Source organism: Phyllostomus discolor, chromosome 6 (genome assembly GCF_004126475.2).
Source record: "Phyllostomus discolor isolate MPI-MPIP mPhyDis1 chromosome 6, mPhyDis1.pri.v3, whole genome shotgun sequence".
Lineage (NCBI taxonomy): Eukaryota > Metazoa > Chordata > Mammalia > Chiroptera > Phyllostomidae > Phyllostomus > Phyllostomus discolor.
This window is the reverse complement of record NC_040908.2, coordinates 35,362,121-35,385,486: the sequence shown is the minus strand read 5'-3', so window position 1 is coordinate 35,385,486 and position 23,366 is coordinate 35,362,121. Positions and strand designations below refer to the sequence as shown.

Genomic DNA, 23,366 nt, shown 5'->3' with positions numbered 1-23,366 from the left:
GCTACTTTGCTTTTTCTCTTCGAGGCAGAAGAAGAGTATGGTCAGTAAGTCTCTCCTTTGCTGCCCCCTCACAAAGCTGGCTTCACAGGACAACGTCTCTGGGTCAAATGCGACCACACTCACTGTGCCACCTCAGCCCGCCGTCTTCTCTGACCACAGGGGACCAATGTTAGTGTAAGAAACACAGGAATGTAATAGCCTGCTTCTCCCTAGTCTATTCAAGGTCTCATGTGGCACAGTTTCAAAGGCAGGCCCGGGGCAGATGCAAAATTTGGGTTGCCAGGAAAAATGAGGGAAGCCTAGTTAAATTGGAATTTCAAATAAGTGAGGAATAATTTCTTAGTGTCTTTCCCGTATAATATTTATATTTACATTGCAAATTTATACTCTCATGGGACATATTTATACTGAAAAAAGTATCTGTTTACATGAAATTCAAATTTAATTGGACCTCCTGTTTTTTATTAGCTAACTGTGGCAACCCCCCTCCACACACTGACCAGTGAGTGCCCTCACCTGTACCAGAGACCCCTCCTCCAACCACCGGGAACAGTGGTCTGCTTCTTCTCTGGAGGACGGAGAGTAAGAGAAAGGAAGAGCCTGCTTTAACTGACCAAATCCTCCCCAATCCTTGACTACTACTAAGTATGAGGCAAGGAAAGTCACATTAATCCTTTCAAGCTACTAGGCTACAGTAGTATTAGATGAAGACAGTAACACTTTCTTCAAGGGCTAACTCACCACTAGCTGATTATTATAAACAAATGTGTCTTCTAAATCAAAACAAATGCTATGTCCTTATGCATAGATCTTGCTGGGCTGTAAACTGCGCAAGGTGTCCTCTCAGGCGTTGGGAAGGAGGGACTGACAACCACGTGCTGCTCGTTACCAGCAACCCTGCTTTTCCCGCACCTCTAGGCCTGGCTATGTCTCTATGTTAGCACGCCTTTGTGTTTGGTGACTTTATTTTTATTCTAGTCTTCTGTCTCCCTTTCTAAATTACAAGCTCCTTCATGGCTCAGAGTAATCATGTCACGTTTCCTTTGTGGTCCTCACACTGAGCTGGTTTTCAAGGACCACCGATGACCCTGGTGGTGCTGGGGAGGACGGTCGGGGAGGACATGCGTGGGGCAGGTATGAAGGGGAAGGAAACGGACTATGTTCCATGGCTGTAATTTGTGAAACTGTTTCGATTATGCTACCATGCCTTTCAAAAACACCGCACACATATTCAAGGCCTCTTTTTTTAATGTAATGAATATTAATCCTATATGTTGTATTTCTTTTAAATCTGCATAGCTATTTTAATATGTCCTTCTGAGGATATGAGCAGCCACCCATTTAAGACGACAGCTTTTAAAGTTTTATCTCTTTTGTAGGAGGCCCCAGGGTGAGCTCATTCTCACACCTTGTTTCCATGAACATTTCTGCACGTGGGGTCAGCTTGTCCTCACAGCGCCCCACCTTCCTGCCCCCAGAAGAGCATCGTGACCGTAGGCAGCAGTGGGAGAAACAGTACAAGCCCCGGGTGCACCGGCACCATCCCACTTCATTTGGATAGCGACTTTCCCTTTTCTAAAAAATGTTTTCAGTGAAAGTTTACATTCAATATTATTTTGTGTTAGTTTCTGGTACCCAGCATAGTGGTCAGACAACCACATACTTTACAAATGCCCCCACCCTGATATTTCCGGCACCCACCTGGCACCATACACGGTCATTTCAATACTATTGGCACTATTCCCCATGCTGTGCTTTACATCCCCATGAGCGGTGACTTTTCTGGAATTCCGAAGGTTTACTCTGTGTCTGCACGCCACGTAGTTTGGAAGTATAATTTGGCTACCTTTCAGTTTCTTCCCAGCTTTCATTCTCTCCCACAGAGGCTTGACCTTAGCTTTGAAAGTCCATTGTTTCTTGGCCTATAGGTTTGAGTCTTTTTATTTCCAGCCATATTTTTGGAGTCTAGGTAATATTCTTTCAAATCTTTCCAGTCAAAGTATTCAAAGTATATATTAATTATGGATATATGTACAAAGTCCAGAAAGAATTCCAAAGCACTTACTGTCAACAGTAAAGGGCAAATCAGAAATAGAAAATTTTTATTTAGACAATTACAACTTGGTCCCTCTATTTGGGGCTCATAAAAAATGCATAGGTTTTTTCTTCCCCAGGATTAAACACAATGAAATCGAATTAGTCTTAGAGGTGCCCTTGTGGAAATGAGTATTATTCAATGAAGGTTTTAAAAAATATGAGGGTGATATTTAGGTCAGAAAATATTTACATGGCTGACACGTTCTCTTTCCAGCCTGGTTTTCTATTTGTGTGGAAGCACCTTCCTGCCTGCAAACACAAAACCAAAGACGGCTGCTTCCCTGGTCTGTGGCGATAAACTGACAGCATTAAAGAGTTGCTCAAACAATTGAGATAAAATAAATTTATTCCTTGTTTACATAATTTAGAGTTATGGATTATGTTGTAAGAAATGTTTTTGACTAAAAATGTTTTCTTTTTGTTTGCTTTGGAACAGTGGCAAGAATAGATTAACCTTATGCATAACCAATGATTTTTTTGGTCTAGTTTTCACACCATTTGCCTGCTTTGTATTTCCATGACAATTTTTTCTCTAAAAGGAGGCAAATGTACCATCAGTACGTTTCCACTGCACCTCCCAAAATGAGCTGACCTGTAAGAGACGGGTGGGTGCAGGGTGCTGAGGCATAGGGATGGGGCCACCAGCTACACGGTAACCAAAGTTGGTGCCCTTGTTTAATGGTTAAACAAGGGAATCTAATTGCCTCTCTTGGGATTTTGACTTACTTTTCTATTAGTTTGCAAAAGTAAGGTATACAGTTGCCCCTTTTCAGGTAAAGGTGTGGTTCAGGCTGTTGCTGGATGGGGGCTCTGTTCGGGGGGAGGCAGGTTCCACGTGGCAGCATCTCTGCACCACCCTGCTCACTCCTCGTTTATACTGGAGGATGGCAGGGGCAACAGGAGGCACTTGCCAGGCAGAGGGAGTGGGGAAGTGAGTGAGCACATGGAGTGCTCTGGGCATGACTCTCGGGCCAGAAGTTCACACCCACCCTGGTGGAGGACAGGGGCAGGAGAAGGCAAGAGGACTGAAGGAGCACTCCCCACCCAGCCGACCCCCAGCCAGGAGACCTGGGTGCTAGTCTGGGTCTGCTGCTGCTTGACCTCGCCCTGGGCCATGCACCGACCCCTCCAGATCTCATTCTTGGCCTGTAAAGTGGTGCAGAGGTCTGCCCAAGACTACAGTTGTGTTGTTACACAAAGTACTGTCAATAAAATTAAACCAGCGGGGCCTTAGCTCCCACCTTCCGCAGGTGCCACAGAGACCACGAAGGCCAAGCAGGCCCTACAATTAATCTGCATGTAACTATTCAAGACATACTAGTGAAAGTTCTTCCCGAATGATCTTGAATATTAGTGCAAGTTAAAACTACCTTAGAGAGTATGCTGTTAAAATTGAAACTGTACTTTTAATGCAGGATACATTTCATGTCTAGGGATTTCTTTATTTGCCCAGGAGGAGAATTAGGAGCAGTGACAGAATCAGCTCTTCAGCCTCTTCCTCGAGGATCTGCTTTCTCTGCCCTGGCAATGACCTGCAGGGCTGCCTTCTGAGGGAACGACTTCAAAGTCCACTCCATTTCTTGATCTTTCTTTTATGAAACTACTAAGCCCAGGAGAGATGTGAGCACTCAGACATTCAGATATCAAGTTTCTGGGTACCAGCTTACTAAGCTGTCTCATAGTTAATGTTCTCAATCAACATTCCACTAATTCCTTTCTCTAAAGGTATTTAAGTAACATGAATTATTTCTTTTAATTCTTCTAAATTAAAAAAACTAATCAATTCTATGAAAAAATCTAATGATTATTAAATTCTGTTTATATTATTCTAAATTTCTTGCTACTCTGTTTATGTGCTAATACACATACATACATTTTTCAGATGAAATCAATGAATAGATGCTATTTTGAGTTCCATTTTTCTTTTACTTAACTTGATACGTAGAAATGTGCATGAAATATACATAATCCACATACTTGTTGTTTTGAATTATAGCTTTTATTATATGGTGCCAAATTGTTTGCTAGAATTATTGAGTCAATTTTCAATGCTGTCAAAAACACAAATATATTAGATTCTTTATAATCTAGTACACATTTAGGTTTTATTACTTTTATTTTTGTATTTTAATTGGTGTCTTACAACTCTTCTAGAGCATACTTATTATTTTCACGCTAAGTATACACATATGTATCTGCCAGCACACTTAATTTTAGGAAAAGGGTGGTTTGGCTCTTGAGGAGTAGAACTATGTAAAAATGCAGAAGAAATGTATTTACATATATGGAATAGAACCATATTTGACCTCGAATTAGGGCTTCTGTTTAGATGCCCTGCTTTATCAAGGATGCACAGCACACTCACTATAAAATGCACGTCCGTCAAAGCTGTGGAAGTTCAGCACGTTGTACTCACTGTTTATTGGGTATGTTATCTGACCTTTGGACCGGCAGGTGGTATGCCTGGTAGTTCCCTTTCCGGCAGCACTCATGCCTTCTCTACCTCGCATGCCCACCAGTGCGCACATACACTGCTTACCTTGATTATTACTAATTCCAATAACCTCAGAAAGTATAAATGATAGTGACTTAACATCTCAGATTTGTAGTTTAGAGTATGTGAGAATGTGTATGCCATTAAAAAAGACCAAACTGCACCATGTTAATGGTTAGAGAATAAAGATAACTGTCACTCAAACATGGTGAAAATGTGAAGCTCTAATAATAATCATGAAAATCAAGGAAAAGTACACTAAGTGAAACGTTGTTAGTTTGCTCATTCATTCACAACATTTTATGAGTAGCTTCTGTGTCCACAGCTCTATACGTGCAGAGGCAAACAGAGGATCTCTGGCCCCAGTAGCTTACTGCCTGTGATGGGCATGGGGGTTGTTAACGCACATGACCACTGCACTGCTGGGCTGTGAGGGATCCCGCAGAGCAGCGACGACAATGGGTAAAGGGATGTAGGAGAAGGGACACATTATCTTTCCCTGAGAGAATGGAGAACACTTTCAGCTGGGTCTTATAGGATGGGAGGATTTGAACAGACACATGGCGACAGCATGAGCAAAGGACACAGGCAAAAAGGACAGGAGTGCATTCAGTGCCACTGCCAGGGCACAGAGAGGGGCATGAATGGGTCAGTGGGTGAAAACATTGCAGAGGAAAGCCAGCTAGGTCATGGAAGGCCGAGAATGTACAGCCACGTGAGCAGCCCTGACTCAGACAGCCAGGGGAGTCCCTGTGGTGGGAGGTACCTGTGCTTCCAGGAGACTCCAGAAGTGTGTGGGATGGACTGGAGGAAGTGCAGACAGAATCAGAGACCAGCAGCATATTATGGCTCAGATGAGAAAGAGCAAGGGTTTGAACAAGGAGAGCAGAGAGGAGGGACACATGAGAGAGACTGGACTGTACAGTCATGGAACTTAATGACCAATATTATATGTATTGTACATGGTGAACATTTAATGGAATTTGGCAGAAGGAAATTATAGAATCAGTTTTCTATAGAAAAGTGAAGGAGTTTTTTCTACTGATCTAACATCTATTATTGGGTTTATGAAACATTTCTAGATAAAAACACCTTTTGTGATAGGTACTCGGTCTCTAATTCTAGCTTAAAGAAATGGCCTCACTCTAAAGAAAATTATATCCATCAGTCAATATTTTTATAGTACTGTGTTCAACTTTTAAATAAAAAAAATGGAACCTTCAGTTCTAGTTTTCAGTACAAAATTTATGTTCAAAACCCCAGTGTTGTAAAGTGGCCTTTTGCAGAGAACTCGCAGCCCTCACTCTAGTTCTTCGTCATTTAAACCACAAGTGCTGGGCTCCCACTTATTTGGAGAGTGAAAATTGATGGTCTGAATCACTGCCAGACATTTGCAACTAAGTCTTGCAACAGCAACAGCTGCTCTGGACTTCAAATCACTCAGGCAAACGTGGAACACAGTGCGAGCTCAGGGTAATGACTTGGGAGAGGGGAAATGAGGCAGACAAGGAGAGGATGTGTGATCTAAAGGCGACACTTCTTTGTGAGGTATTAACATATCTGATTTCCAGTCTAAGCCTGGGGAGCTGACACACAAACAAATCTCAACTAAATAGGAGGAAGTTAGAAAGAGGGGAAAAACCGCAAGTACACGCAGAACTGTCTGTCAATGATGAGTGGAGAACAGGCTCACCTGAAAAATCGAGCGCGCACACTCCTCTCTGATGCTGTCCTTTCAGTAGTGACAGGCATTTCAGAGTCTGCGTGTCCCACACATGAATGGCAGCATCTCTTCCGATCTTAAATAACAGGATGAGTGTATTAATTACTTGCACATTACAGTAAGAATAATTTTGTTCTTTAGAGTCAAATACTGCTCAGCAATCAAAAAACACACATTTCGGGAGTAGGAAGACCCTCGGAAGTCATCTGGGCCAATGCCACTATTTTCCACATAAGGAAACTGAGGCATGAAGAGTCCAAGAAGATTGTTATGGCATCAAGTTGGGTGGGTGCATGGCTCCTAGTTAAGGGACTTTTCAAACTCTAATTCTACTGTCCACTGTCATTCGTTTCTGTCAGTTAGTTCTACCTTTCTCTTCTCAGCTCCAGGCAAAATTCCACTTCTTGGTCAAGGAAGTCTTTTTATGTTGTCATATACTATCATCTGAGTTCTTTGACCATATCAGTTACTTTTGTAAAGTGGATTCAAAATTAAACTGTCCCTCTCTTTGGCCAGGCCCCCATCTTACAGGAGAGATGCACACCTGCCCAGTGGCCACATAGTCCTTCACCGGATGGATGGTCAGGCTGAGGATGTCGTCATCATGCCCCAGGTACAGCCTCTGGGAGTGCTGCTGCCTGTTGTACACGACAGCAACTGCAGCAATGTGGTAGACCACTTCTCCGGCTTGTGTGTAGAACAGATTGTTCCTACAGTCGTAGCCTCTGTAACTGAAGCACAGGTCCAAGAAATGCACAGCATTTGAATCAACCATGAATGAACAGAGCAGGAGCTGTCAGAAGGCAATGCTAGCGTATGGACATGTGCAAGTAGAAACCCCCATATCTTCAGAGCTGCCTAACTTCAGTGAAGGAGTGAAGACTTCTGAGGGCCTGTGACAACTTTCTGAGGGGAAAATGGGTACTGATCATTTTAACAGAATCTGTTTCTAGATCCTTAGCTGCTGTATGTGCTCCTTCTTTAAAATCTGAGAACACCCCTGTGGTAAGGTGCAGGTTTTCCTCTGCCACCTCTCCTGTCACAATCACCTTCCTCCCACTTTACAAAGTCACTCCTCTCGCCCATCTGGAATCTTACCACGGTCTGGAATGTCAAACCTTCCAGGGACAACAAAGCAAAGGGGCAACTCATGATACAACAGTGGATGTGGAAAGTGAACAACGCCAATGACTGGGTGAGAAGTGCTTCTGCAAGTCAAGTGATTTCTAATTTTTGGCTTTTAACAAAATTAAGAGAGATTTAATCATATCACTAGACTACATTTTGTGTGATATGTCAAAATTATGCTATGTATTTTTGGCCTACAACTCAAGAGGAATATAAAAAAATTGAGTAATGTAGCTATGATTAAACTGCTTCCATTCTCACTGACTTATTTATGCAAACAAGCTTTCTCAATGCTTATATATCTTAAAAAGTAAAAAATGGGAATAGACTTAATGCTAAACTCTGTCATATTTTACCACTAAGTATGCATATATATGACTATATATCTGAAGTTACTGAAAAATTTCATCTCATCAAAAGAGTGTTTTCCAATAAAATTTTTATGTTTAATAACTGTCTATTAGAATTTGTACTATATTTAGATTGATTTGGTCAGCTGTGTACTACTAATAGTTGTTATAATAATTCAATCTAGAAAAAAATTGTTAACATTTAGAGCAGCACTGTGCAATAGAAATATGTGAGCCACATAAGTAATTTAAAATTTTCTAATGGCCATGGTAAAAAGGTAAAAATAGATGGAATTTATTTTGAGAACATTTAACCTAATGTTTCTAAAACATTATCATATCTACATGTAAGGATATGAAACATTTTAATAAGAGACAGTACATTTTTTTCATGCTAAATCTTTGAGACCTGGTGCATGTTTTACACACACAGCACATCTTAATCCAAACCAGCCACATTTCAAGTGGGCAGTGGACAGATACCACCCTGGACAGTGGAGAGAAGCACAAGGTTACTGGGAATGAAATTTAAATTGAACCTGTAGACATTTCTGAACCTACAGCAGAAGGTATGATAGAGTAATCAATAAAAAACTTTCAATCATAAAAAAATACTACACCAGGGTAAAATTCTGTGGGAGAAGTAAAATAAAAATGAGTTCAAGAAGAAATGTGAGTGATGTAAAATTTCCTACTTTTACAGAAGCACTGGGTCACGTATTTCTTAAATTGATGATGGTGGGATTTGAATGTCTGTGGCATTTATGTTGCACTGCTTCCATTTAAATCAGTGATGTATTTATAAAACATTAGATACTATATTCTTCATAACCATTTACACTTTTGCTGAGTACTTTCAGGTTTCAACTTAAAGTTTGGAAGGCCATGTGTAATTCTCAACATCTGAAATGATTTGGGGCACATGTTATTTGAAGAAAACCTCGTCTTGTTGGAGCCCCACACAACAGAGCAGCAGCTGCAGGGGTAAAGGAAGCAGCGGTGGTGGACAGAGTACAGTGAAGTAACAATGAGCTGCGGTAGCGCACACATCACCCAAGTACAGAAAGCATGAGAACATCGAGGTGCACACACTGTGATGGCCACGGAACACCAGCTGAGAAAACTGGGCACAGAATAATGGCGAAGGTACTAATCACAGGTACGTGCGAACAGGAGAGAGGAGCCAGCTGAGTGGGAAAGCACAGGGAAGGGGCACGTCCTCAGCCCAGCAATAGGGCTGGGGACAGGCCACCCACCCGTGTATGAACTGGAGTTTCAAGCTGTCCTCAGGAGCCTTTTCTCGTTTGAGGAAGGGCACTGCATGGTTTTTCTCTTTACTTTGTTGCTTTAGCTGAGGTAGATCTTCTTTGTAAACCTAAAAGTGTAACAGATATATTTAATTGAGACTCCTTTCTATAGGTTTTAGAAACAATATCTTGATATTGTCAGGGAATCTTTAATTATAAGAAATCATGTTTTGAGAACATGAGGCTAAAAAAAGGTCACAAGACACAAAGAAGGTCATCATGTAATGACAAAAGGGTCATTTCTACAAGATATAACAATTATAAATATTTATGCACCCAACATCAGAGCACCTAAATATATAAAGCACATACTAAAGAGAACTAAAAGGAGAAATAAACATTAATGCAGTAATAGTTGGGGCTGTAATATCCCACTCTCAACAGCCAGACAGAGAATCCATAATGAAACAGGAGATTTGAACAGCAGAAATCAAATGATCTAACAGACATATATGAGGGGGGAACCAAAATTCTAGAATTATCTTCTGGAAGGTGGCCGCCCCCTCTGTACTACAGGCTTCTCCCACAAGGTGAGTGTTCTAGGAACCCATCTGTACCAGCCGGCATTATTGTGAGAGACTGCATTTGGATTCAGATAATTTTTTTCAAGACTTTCAGCGCATTTGCACGTCATGACGGGTGATTTAGGAGCACACCTGCCTGCACCAGGCTGAGTGTTCAGCAGTTTTTGACCAAAAACAGCATGACCCCTGTGCTCCACACCCCCTTCACCTGATCTCACCCCAAGCAACTTGTTTTTGTTTCCCCAGATGAAAAAAGTCCTTAAAGAGAAACATTTTGCTGATGTAGAAGAGATGAAACAAAAAATGGCAGAAGCACAAAAAGACATCAAAATTGACAAGTTCAAAACTGTTTTGAGCAGTGGAAAAAAATGTCTCAATAGGTTATTGCACCAAATGGAGAGCACTTTGAAGGTGACTGAAGTTTAAACATGTAAGAATAAATACACAATTTATTTTTTATAAATAAATTCTGGGTTTTTTGGTCCCCTCTTATAGAGAATATTCCATACAACAGCCGCAGAATACATGTCTTCTCAAGTGCACATGAAACATTTTCCAAGATAGTTCATATGTCAGAGAAAAAAACCATTCTCAACAAATTCAAGTAGAAATTATATCAGGTATCTTTTCCAACCATTATGGTATGAAAGCTGGGAAATAACACATAGGTGGAAATTAAACAACTTATTTGAACAACCAATGGATCAGAGAAGAAATCAAAAGGGAAATCAAAAATATCTTGAGACAAACAAAAATTGAAACAACACTCTAAAATTTATGAGATATTGGAAAATCGGTTCTAAAAGGAAAGTTTGTAGACATAAATGTATACATTAAAATAAGGAAAAGATCTCAAATAAACAACCTAACGTTATACCTTAAGGAACTAGAAAAAGAAGAATAAACTAAGCCCAAAATTAGTAGAGGAAAGGAAATAATAAAGATTAGAACAGAAGTAAATGAAATAGAGACCAGGAAAACAATAGAAAAAATTAACAAAATTAAAAGTTGGTTCTTCAAAAAGATAAACAAAATTTAGAACACCAGACCTCATGTCAATTTTACTCTCTTCTAATGAACAAAACGAACAAAAGGTATCTTTTAAATTATTGGGGGTTAAAATAATTCTTTTTTTCTTAATTTGCTATTATGTTTTGTAAGTAATTTATATCCAGAAAAATATGGCATTAGTTTTCTAGTAATTAATAAATTATCAAAGGTACCAATGAAATAGAAATAAAATTATTTTTCTTTTAAAGCAAACATAATCTCATGATGATTCTGACATTTGCAAAAGTTGGACCTCAAGTGTCCACATTTGGAATTATTTTCTTTTCATGGCCTCATGCATCTTGACAGTCAGACTCTGAGCTGTAGAGCGAAAGGTCCCAGTCTAACTCAGGACCTAAAATATGTTGCTGACTGAGAGAACACTTCCTACACTTTAAAATTAAAGGTACAAAAATCAATCTTTCATCTACCATGTACTTAAGCCCTACTACCAAGTGTTTAAATATCAATTTAACACATTGAAAATTAAATATAATCTATTAATAATTTCTCATCTTCATAAAAGGAAAGTGTTCATTTGATAAAACCACATTACTAAAAATATGAAATATTATCTAAAAAGTCCCTGTTTAGCACTTGACTGAAAACCTCTTTTGAAAAAGGAAGTCAGAAAATACCTCAAAAGTGTTCTATGACAGGTACAATGAGCTAAGCTTTTAAAATCTAAAGATAACTATTCATCTCAATCCATGATGCGTTTGTCAGCTCACCAACTGCTTTAGAGCACTGAGTTCTAGTCTTGGAATTTCTACTGCTTATTTGAACAGTCACAACCTCTGTGGGCCTCAAATCCCCACCTGGTAGAGAGAATAAAAATCCCTGCTGATGGATACCTCAGGAAAATTGTGAATGTAAATCGAATAACATAGGTGAAAGCTTTGGAAAACAAGATGTCAGGGAGAATATATGAACCCTAGGCACAGGTTTCAATATAATTATGACTTTGCATTCTTTTACTAGCATCATTTTCTTAAATACAAACTTCCCAACCAAAGAAAAACATTTCTTTCCTCCCAGATCTTATGTTCATTTTGCTTAAATTCCATTTCCCCCTGATATCAAGGCACAATACTGTATAGTGTTTGTGTGGTATTTCCACCTTAATAATATCTTTTCAAAGCCTTATCTTTAGTAGTTTTATTGCACAATACATTGCACCAATACACAAACTGATGTAGTCTTGTAGTTCAACCAAGGCATCAGTTGAATGGCATTTTTACTGATAAAATTTTTCAAACACTGAATCAATGAATGATATTTATGGGTTGAAAAAAGTATCATCTGAAAATCAGTAAATTCAGTGCCTATATGGAGGCAAAGCCCAGCAGTTAAAATGTGTGCTTTGGAGAGAAGCCCAGATCTGCATTCTTAGACAGCTAATGAGGAAGTAGGCAAATTAGTTACCCTCCCAGGGTTATCGTGGGGTTGAATTGGGTGTCTGTAAATCACAGGATCTGGCCTCATGGAGACACTCCATGGGTGGCAGCTGTCAAAGGCCTATCTGGTAGGTCTCCACGGGCAATACTGACAGCTGCTGTGTCTGAAACCAGAAATCTTACTCACTCAACGTTCATGTACAGGATCTGCTGCACGTACCTTTGTTAAACGACAAGGAAGAAAACAGAATCCCTGTAGTTATTGTGATACAAGGAGATGTGTTCAGATTCCCCTAAGGATTGATCTGTTTAATGCTAAATAAAATGTCTACTTTCAAAATATTTGATTTTGAAAATATTTGAAGGACCCAATTTGGATATAATTGCCCAACTTTTATACTAGAGATAATTTCTGACTGGAGAGAGGATGTGCACTATATTTGGGCTTTTACTTTAATCACATGGATAATGGTCTCCATCAGTTAAGAAACAACCATGGCTCCAGGATGACCTATTCTGTAAAGAAAATACATGATTCAATGATCTAAGAGAATATAAAATCTAGTAGCTTACATGCACATTTTTTCCTTCAAAAAATATCTTAAAGTTTTAGGTGCTAGGGAGGCAAAAACCCCCAAATGTCATTTAGTTTTGAAACCTTTAATGCTACTCCTTTCCACTTAAAAATATTTTAAAGAATATGATTAGGTAAATGCCATATTTTTAACCTGTATTTAAAGACAAGAAGTATGCAATTGTCCTTATTTTTGTCTTGATTATGTTCTGCCTAAGTGCCGGCCATTTTTTGTCAGTGTCCAACTCCAGTGAGATTCTGGGTTACGAGACCTTTGCTCTGAGACTGCCTGCTTACTGACCTGGCGATCATAATTGATTTGAGTTTCTTGTTCAATATCGGAGTCCAACTCCGGCACATCGGATAAATCTGAATCAGATTCTTCACTGTAGGAATCAGTGCCTCCTTCTGTAGAAACACAACCCACAAGAATTGAGCAAACATTCTGAGACTCTAAAGAGCTAAAAATTTTATTTTTAATATTTCCTTTTTTCTGTCCTTCAAAGTAAATAAAAATAACCACCCCAGTTATCATTCAACATAAATCCTTAAAACATCTTTTTTCTTTTATCATTTGGTTAAGTTTAGCACACCCCTCCCCCCTCCAGGGGCACTGATGCACTAGAACAATGTCCCCCCCCCCCAACCATTTCCACAATTCTATTACATCACAGATTTTTGAGTTTTAAATCTTGTCTTGGAAAGGGGAGAAAAGACAGGTTTTACCAAGGACAGGACTGGTACAAAAGAAAATTCAACCACTTATTTCAATGGAGACCCTCTTTAGCCTGTTAACATGCCCACCGAGTGTCAGTAATTGTCACGGTCACGGTTGTTGCAGAACCCCTCCCAATAAAAACCTTTTGCACCTAGGGTTTCATTTTATTGCCTGATCATTCCTGCTGATATCCCAATAAATAAAAAGATTACACACCCATTGGACTGGAATACATTGGCCCACATCATGGACCATTCTTTGAAACCCATTCAGGAGGCAACTTCTATTCCAACGGTTACCCTGTCACCCCACATCCTGACCAAGCAGACCTTCTGTCCATCACAATCATTCTAAGGAGGCTGAAACGTATGCATTAATGTATCTTCAGCGGTTAATTTGCATAAACCTTAGACTTTCAACTTGAATTTGGTATAAGCAAGATCCTTCAAAGGAAATTAACTAATGGACCCATATTCATCTTCAAAGCTTCCCCTGCTCTTTTTAACTTGAAAATGTACTATAGGAACGACTTTTTCAAAATTGCTTTAACTTTTTACCTCCAGAAGAGATGTTAGAACACTGTTTGAAACTTTCATTGAAAAATAAACAGATGTTGGAAAAATCATTACTGGCTTTACCCTGGGGTGCGGTCTCCAGCAGGCCATTGCTGACACCTTCTGGAATGAACCTCCACTGGAACACGGAGTGGTCGGCCCCTCCGGTGCTCACCACCCACTGGCAGTCATGGGACCAGCGGACGTTCGTGACGTGTGCAGAGTGGCCCACGTACTTTCTAAATTTGGCTCCTGAAGATATTTTTTAAGAAGATTAGTTACACAAAAAATAAAATTTATTGCTTAGAAAATTACATTCCTATTCATGTGGAGGAGAAAAATCTTTAAATATATCACAAAATAATCTACAGTATTACATATCATAACAAGTAAGCAAATGCTCCAAAAAATATTGCAATTATCCCAGTATGGATTAAGCTAAAAATGAGTCTTAAACCCTGACACATGTGGTTCAAATGGTTGGGCATTGTCCTACAAAGAGAAAGGCCACTGGTTCAATTCCTGGTCAGGGCACATGCCTGGGTTGTGGGTTCAGTCTCCAGCTGGGTACTATACAAGAGGTAACCAATAAATGTTTCTCTCTCACATTGATGTTTCTCTCTTCTCTCTCTCCCTTCCCCCCTTTCTAAAAGTAAATGAATAAATAAATAAAATCTTTAAAAATGGGTCTTAAGCCCTGTAGCTAAAGACGCATCCAAACCTATTCCAAATAATGCCTACTGCTTCATGATTCTGAAAATAAATGCTAAAGAATGAATACCTTATACATTCTTATTTAAATACTAGATAAAATGGACAGTCCTCACAACTGGGAAACAGAAAATAATTCTGTTCGAAAAAGTCAAATTACTGTTCGGGGTCATGTAGATGTACATTTGGAAGAATGACATTTTTTTTCTCTGAAATTGATCGCTTTACTCAGTAAACATCATCCCCAGGTAGTGAATTCAACAGAAAAACTAATTTGAACTTATACCTGTGGTTGAACTACTGCAGTAAAGTCTTCAGGGCACTGCTGGTAGCCAACAGCATAAAGGCACTCATGGAAACAAGAGAGTCCACCTTGTCCAGTGGAGATCGGATACTCCGAAGACTATGGGAGATTTCAGGGGGCCAGCAAGCACCCATCTCTCCTTCAGAAATACTTCTACCTTTCATAGTCCCTCTTTGGGGAAAAAGTTCATCAGATCCAAGTATCACATTTAAATATTAAACACCCACTAGAGCCCCAGATGGTCTGTGAACCAAAGGGTCACCGGTTCGATTCCCAGTCAGGGCACATCCCTGGGTGGTGGGGCAGATCTCCAGTTGGGGGTGCACAAGAGGCAACCACACATTGATGTTTCTCTCCCTCTGTTTCTTCCTCCCTTCCCCTCACTTTAAAACTAAATAAATAAAATCTTAAAAAAAATACCCACTAGAGAGGTAAGAATTTAGATTTAAATGAAGGTGAAAATGATGGCTACATGTCCCTTTCCTGAGAGCATGTTCCAACCAGGTGAAGTCCTATTATATTAGGGCCTCCACAAAAAGTCTGGGGGGTGCTGCCTTAGAGGGACAGGAAGGCTTTGGAGCTCAAAGGCAACCTTGCCTATTTCAAAGAGTTGCCTAAATCAGTTTTGGCAATTTCATAACGTCAAACAGGTTCCAACTAAGCTCAGTTGGAAATGCTGGCTGATGATAATTCAATAATTAGGAAGCAAAGTCTATTCCTTCCTTATCTCTATAGATCTTGTTGGGCTATCCTTTCTTGCCCTGACCTTTATACCTTCTTCAGAAATCATTTAACCTATCTCTTTGCAGTGGTTCAAAAATATGCCCACAATTAAAAAAGCAAAAGCCAAACTCATAAAAACAGTAGGTCTGTAGTTAACTAGAGGCTTGGAGGTGGGAGAAATGAGGAGACCTTGGTCAAAGGGTATGCTTTCAGTTATAAAATGAATACATTTAGGGAATCTAATGCCCAGCATTGGGACTACAGTTAACAACACTGTGTTGTACACTTGGCAGTTGCTAAGAGAGTAGATCTTGAATGCTCTTGCCATACATACAAAGACAAGGTAACTAAGTACAGTGATGGATGGGTTAACTAACCTTAAAGGAGTAACCATTTCACAAAACATTCATGCAGGAAATCACTGTACACCTTAAACTTCCACAATGTCATTTGTTAATTATATCTCAAAGAATCGAGAAAAAATAAATATGTCCACAAATTCTTTAATACAAATCCATATGAACAGACTATGGCACAAGTGAAGATTTGTGACAACCAAGAGGAGGTCAGACAACAAAGAGCACTGCAGACTCCTCCTGGCTCTTGCTTGGGTCTCTTGATATCATATGTTAAGGCCATTCAAGCACCCCATGGACAGGCTCACGTGGGAAGGAACCGAGGCCTCCAGCCAACAGCCACATGGGTGAGCTGTCTTGGAAGTGGACCCCCGCCTCAGTCTAGCCTTTGGTTGAGAGGCCTCATGACAGACCTCAAGCTAGAATCAAGCAGCTAAGCTGGTCCTGAATCCCTGACCCTCAGAAACTGTGAGTTAATAAATGTGGGTTGATTTAAGCTGTTGAATTTGGTGGGGAGAGGAGTCTGTTATGTAGCAGCAGGTAACGAATATACACTTGGTAGGCTGGAACTAAAACCTGCAAAGGCACTGGTGTCATTCATATTTAGGTCTCTCTCTGATCTTTTTTCTTCTCCTTTCTTTCTCTTTCCTTTTTCCTCTTTCTTTCTCTCTCTCCTTTTCTCCCCTCTCCAGGCACACTGGCCTCTTCGCCATTTCTTAAGCATGCCAGGCACTCTTTTCTGTCTTCAAGCCTTTACACTTGCTGTTCCCTGTCTGGGATGCTCTTTCCCTGAAAACTTGAATGGCTGGTCCCCTCACCTCCTTGAGGTTTCTAGTCAGATGGAACCTTATCAGTGACCTTGTTGACTGCCCTATTTAGAGCAGCAACACTAGACTCTGACTGGGTAGCTCAGTTGATTCGAGTGTTGTCCTGATATGCCAAGTTTGCAGGTTCAATCCCTAGTCAAGGCACAAACAAGAAATAACTAATGAATGCATAAATAAGTAGAACAACAAACTGATGTCTCTATGTATCTCTAAAATCAATAAATAATTTTTTAAAATATTTAAAGTAGCAATATTATGCAGCCCGACTTGAGTACTCTAATCCCATTGCTTGCTTTATTTTTCTTCATAGCATGTCTCACCATCAGACATGTTCCTATTTTATTTATCAACTGTCCCCTGAGAAGAACAAAAGCTCAGTGAGGGCATGGATTTGTGCTGATTTTATTCACTGATGTACCTCCAGCCTCTAAAACAGCACTTAACACATACTTATTGAACAAATGAAGGCCATGTTCATCTCCTCCAAGGCTTTCTTGGAACACTGAGTGACTTTACAAGGCCTCTCTTTTTCCTCCAAACTGCCAGGAATGCTCAGGCCTCAGGCCTCATCAAGGGAACTTGAACTTACCATGGACAAAACAGACTGATGAACTCCCCTTCCTCACCTACTCTTATACCCCCAAATGACATACGCAGAGACAAAACCTTTCCCTTTCTCGTTCTCTCATCTCTATAAATGGTGCCACTATCCACACCTTTGCTCCAGCCCAAAACTTAGGGGTCACGCTTGGTTCATCTCTTTCCTTCCACCCCCACACCCAACCCATCAGCAAGACCCTCAGCTCTACCATGATACTGTTTCCTAGTCTCAGCCACCTCTCTTTGCACCTGTTCCTAACACCTTTGTCCAGGCTACATCATCTCTTACCTGGATTCACAATAATCTTCCCACTCAAAGCCTCCTCTACCCTAATCTATCCCACGCAATATCAAAGCCGGCTTTTAAAAACTGAAATTGGTCACATTATGCCTCCGTTTTAAACACTCAGTAGCATTCCACTGCACTTGGACTAAGACCCAAGTCTCAAACAGAGGTGACAAGCATGGTCCCCACCACTGTCCACAGCCTCCCAACACACCACTCTCCCCTCACTCATCATGCTCTCGCCACACTGGCCCGCCTGTGCCTGTACTTCACGACAGAAACGATCCTGTCTGTGCCGTCTGCACACCTTGTCACGGCCATCAGCCTCTGCTCCTGTCTTGCTGTTCACAGGTTCAAAAGTGAACGCTGTCACTGGTGCCAGAGGTGACAGGGAGACAGGTTCCACCAACTTATTATTTCCACCAACAAGTCTTATACAAACATGCCTGGCAATAGTTTTAGCATAAAAAGGCCACAAAAGCCTGAATGTCCCTGAGGCAAATTGCAAGATTTATAAACCACAAATCATGAAAAGTAGAACAAGTCAATTTGCTATGAGGACATGGAAACTCCTGCAGATCCCTGGGGTAGATTTTATGACTCTCACCATTGTTGTCCACCTCTCCTCATTCATCCAGACATCCCTGTGTGCCTTCAGCCTCAGGGCTGTTCTACACAGTGTCTCACTTTGACTGACAACGTTACTCACAACCTTCTCCCACCTCCGCTGACCCTCCTATTCTAATTACCTAACCCAAGATCTACCTTTTCATTGCTGTTGTCCTGACCCAAGTTCACCCTACAAGGTTTGGTGATGCAAAGGAGAGATCAACTGTCATTGAGTTAACTCCCTTCCCAAGTCCTAACAGTTGTGAGCTATAGTGTTGCTTCTGACTCCAGTGACATTTCTTCTGAATCCCCAGATGGCTTCTGGTTGCCCAACTTGCCTTCCATAAGTACATTACTCAGTCTAACAAGATACGCTCTCATACTCAAAAGACCCATCGGGCAGAGAGAGTATGAATTTGGCACAGTGAGGTCGTTTCATGCAAGTATTTTAAAACTGATAGCCCTTTTGTTAAGTGTAAGGGATGGTGGTTTTGCTGTGTATTTTCTGTTCAATTTTATACTGTAACTGCCATTGCTTCAAAACTGCCACTTAGCTCAAAATGACTTTCTGATTACATTTTCAATCCCTGTTTCCTTGCTTAATCTAAAAATCGCTCAAGTGAACGAGTTTTCAGGCAGCAGCATGTCCCTACTGATTACTTTCCCGAGATCAGATTTTTAGGCCGAAGTCTGGGAGTCTCTGAAAGCCTGTGTATGGGCTTTGCCTAAACTTGCAAAGGAAGAAGATGAGGTCATAACAATTGGTTAATTCAGTTACATTCTGCAAAGCCTGAAAGTGCCACAAAATTGATTTAACACAATTTAACAATAAAAGAAATAAAACAACAAAATGCAAAGGCAGAGATGGTTGTTTAGAAACAACTTCTCTCTAAAAAATATACCACTTATATAAATCTGGTTTGCAAAATCAGCGTTATGACAAAAGGTCCATCGACTGTATTATCTGAAAGAGCAATCTCTTTCCAATTCTATTTTAAATGTGGCTAAACAAATTTGCTTTGCTTTTCCATGTATAATCACAATCAGCTATGGAGCATACAAATTTTAATTATAATATTTTGATGTAATATATAATTAAATTATGTAATTTATACATTAAATTACATCAATATAAATAAAATAGGACTTGTTTAAAATGTGAAACATGAGGCTTATGAATCACAAAATGTTGAGTATAAACTCTGTTAACAAATTCTGACTTAAATTTGCAAAACCCCACATTTTAGAATGTCAAAAATATACATTGAGAATATATTCTATTTAAAAGTGTTCAAGAGCAGTAGAAATACAAAGATAAAATTAATAGTGTGCAGGAATAGACGCCAAGAAAATAAGCCTTAGTTACACTGCATATGCATGCTGAGATAGGTCTAAATGAAACATCCGTTTGGGGCCTTACCTTTCTTGAGACAAGGAAACTTAAACAATTTAACCAGTCCAAAATCATCTCCAGACACCAGCACTGAGCTGCTGTAGTTCGCATCCACTGAGTTGATGTCATTGATATCAGTGTATTTTGGCCAGATTCCACTCACTTCTGGGCCTTTCACACATGTCCAGGAGGCCCAGGGGACCCCCTTGATTTCTTCTTTACTTGTTGAAGGCTTCCCAGCTGAAAATAATCAATAAACATTAACACATTGTTAATAAAAGGAATATTCTAATTTGCTGCATTTACTTTTCTTATAAAGGCCTAAAACCTTTGTTTGTTAAAAAAAAAAAAAAAACTTACATAAAACAAGGAAACTATAGATTCCATGTCTTTACCTAAATGATTTTTATTTACCAGCAAGGTTTAAGGGAAGTACATACTCAAAACTCAGACATAAGGAGAAGAAAAAGAAAAGTATCATTGTACCAAATGGAATAACTCAAACTATTAATATTCACTTGAGCTTAATTAACTACACATGATATTATCTTTCATATAATTATGAAATGACTTATATCCTATTTAGTCACCATCATTTTGCCAGATTTTGTAAAAGTTTATGCTTAAACTTTTCATAATTTCAGGAACTGCAGAAGTGATTTTTTAAAAAGTTCAGGCTCAATAAATTGGTGGAAAAAATGAATATATTTTAATTATTTAAATTGAAAAGTGCTAGATTAGAATATACCAAATTTTGATAAAACATATGTAGTTCGTTGGGGAAAATAGCACTGACAGTAGTGTTAGGGGTGTTCTTTCATGTACAGCAGGATACCCAGGCTCCAGCAGCCGCCGGTGGTGGGTGTCTCCAGGGAACAAAGGAGGAAGAGTACAGAGAAAGAAATGCTTGGGGAAATGCTTAGCCATATACTATTTTAAAACAAGTAAGTGCATTACCTTATATTCTCCCCCTCAAAATAAAGAAATTATTTTTAAACAAAGAATCTGTGATAATGATGCTCTTATATATTACTGGTGCATTATCAAATTGGCACCCAGATGTCCTGAACTCTACCAGTGTCACATAAGATTCATTCATAAAATTCACAGAATCAGAGAGTTTATGGTTGGATCACAGTGTTTGATCCACTGTTCCTGCTTCGGAGAACACAGGGCAAGGAGCTCAGAAGAGCGAATCTGACCTGTACGAAGATATGTGCAGCTGCACTGTCTACACCAGCAAAGAAAGGAGAAATAAGCCCAAATGTTCAACAATAGGAGAATGAGAAAGCAAATTATTATATTACTACTCTGCAGGATGTTATTTTGTTATTATAAATGGCAAAATGTGTTCCATATTTTTTACATATGGGCAAGATGCATGAAATAATATCACACAAAAAAAGTAGACACAAAGAAATTTGTACTTAGTAATGGTACATTAACAAATCAAATAGGGCAGAGACTTTAAAAAGTTAAAGTTATATGTTACACATTATTTTATGTTAAGATTAATTTTTCAATTAATTTCAAAAATTTCAGATAAACTGTTATTTGAGGTCAAGATTCATGTTAAATATTAAAGTTTTCCACTTACATTAAAAAATCATAAAGATTATAATACAGAAATCTGTCCTTTATTTATGACAATTTAGTATCATAAACTGTTACTGATGAGTGTTAGATAAGTCAGATGAATCTCTTAAAAAGTTACAGTGAGGGGGTTACAAATGAAATGTATTTGTAAAATTCCATTAGTATATTTCACCAAATAATCAATTACTATGGGCCTCCACTTATGAAGAACACAGATTTGAGACTAAAGCAATCATAGTAAATAAAAAAATGTGTCTCAAATCTTTAATAATTTTAATATTTTTTCCTTTTTCTTATCTTTAAGCATTCTTTGTGTATATCCTTTTTCATTATAATGACTACAAGTATTCATACCCAGTTGATGCCTTTTCATTATATTCAAGGTCTCTCTTATGGTGCAATAATTTTTTATTTGAATGTATTCCAATTCATTAACCTCTTCTTTGAGAGTCTGTGATTTGAGGGTCTTGTTTCAGAAAACATTCCTTGCCCTGCAGCCATGACAACATTCTCATATTTTCTTCATGTGGTTCAGAGTTTTGCTCTCCCCAAACATCTGATGCCTGCATAACTTACATGGCATTTTGTAGAAAAGTCGCTCTCCTGCACCATCATTCGTCTGCAAGTATTTGCTATCCAGAGACCAGTCAATGTGCGTGATAAAGCTAAGGGACTTGTTGCATTCTCCGATTTTCTTATACCTCTGGGCGACCGCGTAGATGTCTACGGGGCCATCGTTAGATCCCACGGCGAGATAAGAGCCATCTGGAGAAAATTTCATTTCATGAATGACTTCTTTTCGGTCTTTGATATGAACCACTTCTGTCATATCTCTGTAAGAATAAAAAGCAAAGTGATAAGCAGCAAATCTAGAAACAGAAACCCCAAGTCAGGTATGAAAGTATATGTACCAGAGAAAAAATTGTTTTGAGAGGGAGAAAATACTTGTGAGAATTAGAGAATTCACTTTAAATATAAAATATTACCATATTTTGTCTTGTATAATATGCACATTTTTGCCTAAATTTTTTTAGGAAAAAATAAGGATGCGCATTATACATGGGTAATGCTAACCTGGTATCTATATAAATTTTTTGTTGTTGTTGTTGTTCAAGTATAGTTGTCTCCATTTCCCCACCACCACCCTCCCCTGACCCACCCACCCTGACCTCCCACCATCAATCCTTCCCCTTTTTGGCTTTGTCCATGGGTCCTTTATACATGTTCCTTGATGACCCTTTTCCTTCTTTTCCCCATTATCCCCCTTCCCCTCCCTATATAAATGTGTATTTTTTAGATTTTTATTTATTTTTAGAGAGAGGGGAAGGGAGGGAGAAAGAGAGAGAGAAACATCAATGTGTGCTTGCGTCTCTCGCGCCCCCTACCAGGGACCCGGTTTGCAACCCAGGCATGTGCCCTGACTGGGAATACAACCCACAACCCTTTGTTTGGCAGGCTGGTACTCAATCCACTGAGCCACACTAACCAAGGCCCTATATAAATGTTCTTAATTCTTTTATTCATATTTATGTGCTAAAATTCTAACTCTAGAAAGCAATAACAATATCTGTATGAAAAATAATATCCTGGAATACAATAATTGGTTTTGTTTCTAAATATAAATAAATAAATAATTGAATTGAAAAAAATAAAGTGAAAGATTTTTGTTCCTGAAAGTTTGAGCCAAAAACATGGGTGTGCATTATATACAGTAAAATATAATATTAAAAGTTTATGACCAATTTAGGAAAAATTTATATTATTTAAAATAATGCTTTAGGCTCCCAAAGTAAAAACCAAAAAATTTTAATGAAATGCATATTTGCTTTCATGTTCAATTATATATTATTTTTCTAAAAATTTTTTGTTAAAAAAATTGGGGTTTGTAAAATTGTTTTAAAATATGTCACGGACAAACAGCTATATCAAGGTTACTATACACCTTTTCATATTTTAAGGACAAAAAAAACTGCTTACCACTTATTGCTGTAAGAGGAGCAAGTTCAAAAACCAGAAGAGGAAAATTACTTTTTTTCATGCTAAAT

General features: G+C 39.0%; 1 protein-coding gene across 7 annotated transcripts in view; it reads right to left on the bottom strand.

The window, feature by feature from the left end:
• The window catches only part of EML6 (EMAP like 6), a 226,943-nt gene that overhangs the window by 75,352 nt on the left and 128,225 nt on the right, over positions 1–23,366 (bottom strand). For all 7 annotated transcript variants that reach the window (XR_004903668.1, XM_036027959.1, XM_036027961.1 and 4 more), the window contains 7 exons: positions 21,898–22,154; positions 19,753–19,965; positions 14,001–14,168; positions 12,946–13,052; positions 9,049–9,167; positions 6,859–7,045; positions 6,285–6,390 (listed from right to left, as the gene is read on the bottom strand). Coding sequence is in view for 6 of the 7 variants with exons in the window: in XM_036027959.1 (XP_035883852.1) it covers positions 6,285–6,390; positions 6,859–7,045; positions 9,049–9,167; positions 12,946–13,052; positions 14,001–14,168; positions 19,753–19,965; positions 21,898–22,154 (1,157 nt within the window). In the remaining variant the exon portion in view is untranslated. The remainder of the gene's footprint in view (positions 1–6,284; positions 6,391–6,858; positions 7,046–9,048; positions 9,168–12,945; positions 13,053–14,000; positions 14,169–19,752; positions 19,966–21,897; positions 22,155–23,366) is intronic.